Genomic DNA, 8162 nt, shown 5'->3' on the forward strand with positions numbered 1-8162 from the left:
CGTCAGTTGGCATTTCCTTGTTCCTTATGACCTCTTCTTGGTATACCTTAAGCATCCTGTTTCGATTCAGGAGGAACTCATTTAAAGTTCGTCTTCCCAAAACGGAAGTTCCCTATTACTCTTTTAATCTTTCTCCACCCTTTTGCATTAAACCAATGAATAGAAAAAACTAACCTAAGTTTCTTATCCGTAATTATGATTTATTTCCTGTTGCTAATCAGAGAAGAGGCGGAATGACTCTGGTTCTGTAAAGATTGCAGACTTCAAGAGTGACACTGCATTATAATTAATTACCACTCCTTAAGCACGATTTCGGGATTCCTATGCAGTTGAACATCAGCCAAGATTTTTTTATTATTCTTTTAAAAAAACTAGGTCTTTTATTTTATTATTATTAATTTCGTTAACATTCATCCCAGTCCTAGAATTTACATGGAAAGATAAGTTCAAGGATTTTAAATTACACTTAGTGAGAACTTGTTTGAAGATTTTTATTTATTCCTATATTGCTTCCGGTCCCTTTTTTTAATCCTGACAGCACTGCATAATTCATGTGCTACATCCCCTCTCCAGTAGTATTTGTTGTTTTTATACTTAAAAAATTAAAAAAATATATTTGATTAGGAAACCGAACAAATTTCTACGCATGTAAGAAAGTTTTAAAGAGGATAAAAGTTGAGCAGCTCTCAGATGTGAACTTTAGACTAAAATACACAACAATTATTGAAGAAAAATGAAAAAGTTTGAGAACAGGAACCAAGCCTTGGAAATTCAGTGGCAAGGCCTGAAGAAAACCATGATTGATTCTGCCAGAGAGGCATGTGGTGAGGTTCTCTGCAAGGATAGAAAAATCAAAACTCCATGGTGGACACAGGAAGTTAAAGAGGCAGTGAAGGAAAAGAAGAAAGCATATCAAAAGTTTCTTGCAAGTAAGACAGCTTGTGCTCTTAGAGAATACAGAGAAAAATGTAAGAAAATGAAGCACCGTGTAAAACTAACTAAACAAAAGTCATAACAAAAATCAAGAAGGTGGCAAGATATTTTGGAGGTTGTTGAAGAAGCTTAGGAATGGAGGAAAGAGTGTGCTGTAAAAGGAGTTAGAGATGATAAAAGTGATATGAAAACGGGGGTGGGGGGAAGATATCTTGAAGTATGGAGTAATTACTTTGAAAAATTACTAAATGAAACAAGCAATGATGACAGCACAGTGGAAAAAACACTGACCAGGCCAGGCATGCAGTCAGGAATACATATCCATACTTGAAGTAGAAAAAGCCATCAAAAGCTGAAAAGTGGAAAGGCAGCAGGAGCAGATGATATTCGACCAGAAATGCTGAAGTATGGAGGTATAAATGTCTTACAGTGGCTGCACTGCATAGTTAACAAGGCCTGAACACAGGAACGAATTCCCGATGATTGGAGTAGAGCTCTCATAGTACCCATATATAAAAAGGGAAATAAAACTGAATGTGAGAATTACAGAGGTATTTCCCTACTGAGTGTTCCTGGTAAGATTTATTCCAGCATACTTCAGAAACGGTTGAGAAGAATTGTAGAAGAAAAGCTTAGTGAAGAACAAGCTGGATTCAGGCCAAATAGAAGCTGTCAGGATCAGACCTTCACTTTACAACAAATAGTTCAGAAACCATGGGAATATAACAAAGATCTGTATTTAAGTTTTGTAGATCTGGAGAAGGCATATGACAAGGTACCAAGAGAAAAGCTATTCAATACGCTACAGTTATATGGTGTCAATGGGGCATTATATCAAGCAATACTCAGTCTTTATTTGAGTTGTAAGTCAGCAGTTAGAATTGAACGAAGTACAGGAAGTTGGTTTAATGTTAAATCTGGTGTCAGACAAGGATGTACATTATCCCGTCTGTTATTCATTATCTATATGGATCACATTATGCAGTAAAGTGATATTAAACCTGATATCAAAACTGGAGATGTTAATGTCAGCTCTTTGCTTTATGCAGACGATATTATACTTCTCAATAAATCCACTAGAAGTCTGCAAGATTCCCTGACAAAATTGAATAACTGTTGTAATACCTATGGTATAAAGGTCAGCATTAAAAAGACAAAGATAATGAAAATCGGCAGAAACATTGAAAATATCAACTGTATTGCGAATGGAGAGCCTATAGAACAAGTAAAAGATTTTTAGTGAAGATGGTAAATTAAATATGGAAATAGACAACAGAATCAACAAACCTGGTATCGTAAGAAGTCAATTGAATAAATTCATATGGAATAAGAGAGAAATTAGTCGAAACACTAAATTAGCTGTCTACAAGACAGTGTTCAAACCAGTTTTAACTTATGGATCTGAGAGCTGGGTCAGAAGTAAAACACTTGACCAAAGACTAGAGACAGCAGATATGAGAGTCTTTAGACAGATTAGGGGGCATGAAAAGATTGCATCAATGTTAATATCATATTAAAAACGAGGATATTTGGAAAGAACTTGACATTGTTGGCATCCAGGAATGTGTTAGCAGAGCTAATCTCAGGTGGTATGGTCACTTAAACAGAATGGGCGAGGAAAGATTAGCAAAACAAGTGTTCTCTGCCAGGTTGTTAGGAACCAACCCAGAGGAAGACCAAGATATAATGGGATTGTATGTTAAAAAAATGCCTTAAAAGATAGAAATAAAGATCTGCTAATGTTGGAGTCTTGACAAGTAACAGACTGATTTGGAGGAAAATTGTAGATACAAAGTTAGTAAGGATGTAAATTTTTCATGTAGTACTATCATAATATCATGAACACCCTTTGAGGGTACATGGCAGGAATTTGATGATGATGATGATGACAAATTTCTACTTTAAAATATTGAAAAAAAAATTTAAATTTAAGAATCTGAGAATGTGGTTATCCTTCTATCGTATTATTTGTATTTTTTCAGGTTCGCGTGGGTTGCAGTTCTATATGGCGCTAAAATATATCGATGTGAAGAAAAGGTATTTCATGATAAAATTCACATTCATGACAAGCTTGCATTTTTGCGTGTCAACATCATAGTGCGAACTCGAATAGTCAGCATGATTCTTAGAACTTGTTCTCGCAAAAATACTAACACTCATGTTAGGATTTTTGCGAGAACACAAACGGGAAAATACATTAAAAATTTGTACCTGATAATGCAAAAACTATCACGGATGTGCTTCTCTAATTTTCCTGTCAAAGACAACAGAAACATATTGAAAGGCAAGCAGAGTTCAACTCTGCTTTCAGTCGAAGAGATCTTCCTCAATAAAAGTCATTGAAAAAGATTTTTTTTCTTTGAAATTTTGTCTTTAGAAAAAAAATCAGTGAAGTAAATGTTTTACTACTGCAGTGAAAGTCTCCCTGTATCACATAAATATTAAGATATATAGCATTTTTAGATAACTTACTGAATTTTATGATTTTTTAATATTTATTAATTAAAATTTGTAAAATTTAATAATTAAAATGTTAAAAATTCAACAATTAAAATTTTAAAAATTGAATATTTAACATTTTTAAACATTTAATATCTAAAATTTTACATTAAAATATTAAAAATTCAACAATTAAAAATTTAAAAATATAATAATTAAAATTTTAAAAATTGAATAATTAACATTTTTAAAAATTTAATATCTAAAATTTTAGACATTTAATATTTAAACTTTTAAAATATTTAAAATCTGGGTTCGAATCTCCAGTCTAGGTAATAATCGTTATAAAATCAACATTTTATATATATATATATATATATATATATATATATATATATATATATATATATATATATATATATATATATATATATATATATATATATATATATATATATATAAAAACCTGAAGTGACTGCGAAAAAATAATATGCGTTGTTCTCTGAAGCAATGGAACCGGCTAATACCACCGTACTAACTGCTTTAGGGTTTCCAGTCTTTGTAGAATTATCATAAAAATATTTCTGAAAACAGTGATGAGACTATAAAATTTTCAGGATTTCTGTTGATTCATGAAGAGAAGGTATTTTTGGGAAGTGAAAGAATGAATAAAAGGAGGTAGAAGTACAGCGTATTGCGCTGTGTCATCACTAAATCATACCCTGCCTACTCACAGCAACAAAATAAGAGATCGCATGCTGTCTCGAATCATACACATAAAAATCAATATGAAGATAGAATATATCAGTTCTATAATAAATTAAAACAAACTAAAAATCAATTTATTCTCTTTAAAAACTCGTTTTTTGGACTTTCTTTTGCATCCACTTATACAACACTTACCTATCTGCAAGGTGCCCATAAATGAATGTGCCAATAGTGTTTCCGACTAAACTCATAGTCAGCACGAGACTTGACAAATGTTTTCGATCACACACGAGATTCCACTATAAGAATTAAAGTTAATTGTTTAATTTTCGTGCAGAATTTTGAAGTCAACAATGCTAATAATAATATTGCAGCAGTGAAAACAGATTTTTTTTTACAAAAATCAAATACAATATAAAGTGTATAATATACTGTTTGTTCCTAATTTATTTCAAATTAGGAATAATCACTACAAACTCTTTTAATAGCCATATATTAAAACGATATTATAGAATATATGCCCATCTTGTTTTTTTTTTAATTCCACAAAGAACTAATGACAGTTTTACGGATGGGTGTGGACAGTGAGACGATTAGCTGCAATGTAGCTAACTTTGCTCATTCCCTTGTGATGTCATTTTGTACTTTCAAGGTAATGTGAAAAGATAAATTAGAAAAAGGGCCTTCTGAATGATTACCGTGAAAGGAACCGTGAAATTATAGTTAGTGAAAATACACAATGACAAAACCTCCCTTCATTGTCAAACAGCTATTGCATACAATAAAAAAAAAAAAAAAAAAAAAACTACCCTTTAAGACTTAACTCTGTCTTAGTGAATGAAAAATATACTTTAAGTACCAAGAATAATCTTAAAAACGAACTACTATACGGATAGATTACTTCATGTATCATTTTTATACTTATGAGACTGCACACTTTGCACGTTGCCTCATTTAAGTATAAAAATGGTACATAAAATACGAGTATCATTATTGGTACTTAAAGTATCATTCTGTAAATAAAACAGTGAAGGAAGTTGCATTAAATGTCAATGCAATATATGTTAATCGAAGAGACGAAGCAATCTTCGAAATTTTTTTATTAGAAATTGTATAAATTTAACAAGTTTTTTAACACATCTTAAATGAAAAATGGAAAAACTGAGTAACCATGCAGCGTTTTTCATAAATCAGCCAGTTATCAGCTGTATTTTTAATCTTAATTTAATCTTAATCGCTCTCTGTCTCTCTGTTAGCGACTGTGTTCTTGCAACAATCTGTTTATACTGTGACAATTGATTCATTAATTTTTATTTCATTATTGCATCATACTGTAACAATTAACTGATATAAATTGTTAAGAACAGTTTGAATCAACGGTAGGCAAGTCAGTCCGGAATGTATAAACTTTTATAATAATAATAAGAAAGAATACAACTTGACAGTCTGTTATAATTTTAAACTACTTATTAGGAGTAATAAATTCAATAAAATAATAAAATTAATAGTTAGGTGTAGCCCTGTGGAAATGGCCTTTCTTTCAATAGGGCTAGACCTCCAGAAAGAATGATCATTAGAAGTGTGATTCTAGTCCTGATTAAAAGAATTTTTTTTTTCCCCAACGCCTATATTCAACGGGTCCGCGCGGTTAGCCTAGTGGCTTTGCGCTTCGCAACCATATGCCTGTGGAAAGCGTGTCCTAGTTTCGATTCCCGTCGCCGACGTGAGGAATTTGAGGATCTTCCTCAGCCATAGCCAAGTTAGCCGGTCTTGGGCGTGGACAGCAGGGTTTTTTCCGCTAGTTTTCTGGGGGTTTTAATCCCGCAAGCAGGCAAACCGGTCCCGTGAACACACAGGGGTACAGCCAAGAATACTTACAGACATTGGGGTGACCATCTTATCATTGTACTTCGGTTTCAAAATCCAAGCATGCTTGGAAGGTTGTGGGCCTTAAAGGGCCTGTTAAAGCCATTGGGATAGACGTATTCAACCGGTTCTGAGTTAGTCAATTAGGGCAGAATCTTGGCTTCAGCAGAATCTTGGACTTTTAACAATACAAATCAAGAAAATTATTGGTTTAAGCTTAGGTACCGCAAGATGTTGGTTGTCTGTTGTATACTCTCCTCCTTTAATACATATAAAATCATCGATTGCCTTTAACCAGCTATCTACCTGTCAGCTTCCCATCAAATTTAAAAAAGTACGTCTTAACTGTCTCTCTCTCTCTCTCTCTCTCTCTCTCTCTCTCTCTTTCTCTGAGGATTAAAAGGTGCTAGAAGATTTTTTCTTTTTAATCAAAAAGCTGATGAAAAAGTGCTAATCAATTAATTAATAACATAAGTATTCATAAAATAGTACGAAGTATTTTGGTTAATAAAGATTTAAGCATTGTTTAATTTAAAGATGAAAAAAATTTAATAAATTAATTAAAATGGTCTTTAACTGCACAGCATATTTTAAGTAAACTGCGAAGTGCTAATGCTAACAAAAAGAGGGGAAAGTTCCTTTGTGATCGAATATGTGGTGCCGATTAGGTTCGTTTTGTCTGTAAGTCCGTTCACACTCTCTTGATAACATCAGATCAGACGATTTTAATTAAATTTGCCATTTAAGCTCCTCACAAATGTTTGTAGAGATTTCTTAATCTTGGATTAAATCAAAACTACCTGAAAATCGTCCTAATTTTCAGTGTGGAACAAAATTAGACAAAATGATCCAAAAGAGTACAAAATCGTCTGCTACAAATGTTAAATAAGCTGTCGAAAACGTCTCTACGCTCAATTGTTGTCATTAGGAGTGACGTCATGAAACAAAACTGCTGAAAAAAAACTCAACTTTTTTTTAATGATTATTTACAATCGTTTCTTTACTTGTTTGAATAAAGATTAGCAGATTCATGAAACAAGCTGTAATTATAGGTGATGAAATCATGAGCTCGTTACTAATTGAAGAGAGTAATAATAAAAAGAAGAAGCAAAGGGGAAAAGGTTTTCTTCAGAAACAACTGCGTAGATGAATTATTTCAAGTGTATTTCAATATAAGGATGTAAACTAGAAATAAAATCCCAAGAAATAATTATCCTATATTACTAAAGTGCATCAGTTAGATAACTTTATAATATCTTGTATGTTTTTCCCTGCCAAACGATAATATACTCTTACATCAAGCAATATGCATGCGCAGGAAACCAAATTATAATCCATCTTTTGAAGAAAAAAAATATTTATTTTCAATTCGTTCAATTGTTTATCATTGTGTAAAATCCCTTGCGATTCTAGAAAATCGCTAATTAAATTCAAGGTACGATTTTCTTCAATAAATTGCAGCACCTTTCAATACACCTATTTCACGATCGACAGAATATACGGAAATACCTAGTTGGAAGACCCCGCCAAAGAAGAATGGACGAATAACAAATTAGGACAACAATTCGTTAATTATATTCACTTACTTTTGTAACAGCGGTCTCTTCATAATTCGTTTTGTCATATTCCCATCCGTGTGGACAGGACGTGGTGTTCCACTGCCGTTGCTCGTCTCTAATTATTTCAGTCCAGTTTTGACCCATGTTCGGTATATCGGAGAGAATTTCCGAGTAGTTGACCGAATAGATTTCGCATTTACTAGGACCATCGGGAGTTGGCGGTCTGATCAGTAATTGCTGCAATGACAACGAAAGATTTGAGGTCATAACCTCCGGTACTTGACACCAGTGATCGGGTTCGGACAACAGCAAAAGGTTATTCATCGCAAGAATCGTTATCACCGCCGATGAAGGTAAGAGAAAGAACCCTGCAAGAAATTTTTGGTAACGTCCATAGTCTCCGACATCAGCGAGAATGTGTTCAAACTCCATTTGAAGATCGATGTCAAGATGCGGTCTGGTTAGTTATTTCACCGCAGACGCCAAACTCCAAAGGCGCCCGGATTACTTTTCCTCAAGACTCTTCTACGGCTCCAATTAGTTCTGACCCTGCTCCATGTAGACACTAAATTACCCGAACTAGTATCATCATGCTTATGTATCGAAACAACTACATGTCGTATATATCACGTGACTATTATTCCATCAATAAGGCGT

General features: G+C 33.2%; 1 protein-coding gene across 1 annotated transcript in view; it reads right to left on the reverse strand.

Annotated features, from left to right (window-relative positions):
• The window catches only part of LOC150097546 (beta-alanine transporter-like), a 34928-nt gene extending 26991 nt beyond the window's left edge, over nt 1–7937 (reverse strand). The window contains exons 1-2 of the mRNA XM_090406949.1: nt 7533–7937; nt 4276–4379 (exon numbers count right to left, since the gene is read on the reverse strand). Coding sequence (XP_090263075.1) covers nt 4276–4379; nt 7533–7937 — 509 coding nt within the window. The remainder of the gene's footprint in view (nt 1–4275; nt 4380–7532) is intronic.
• Nucleotides 7938–8162: the final 225 nt, after the last annotated feature.

The sequence above is a fragment of the Typopeltis vanoorti genome, chromosome 17 (genome assembly GCF_054136105.1).
Source record: "Typopeltis vanoorti isolate ZY-2024b chromosome 17, IOZ_Tvanoo_1.0, whole genome shotgun sequence".
Classification (NCBI taxonomy): Eukaryota; Metazoa; Arthropoda; class Arachnida; order Uropygi; family Thelyphonidae; genus Typopeltis; species Typopeltis vanoorti.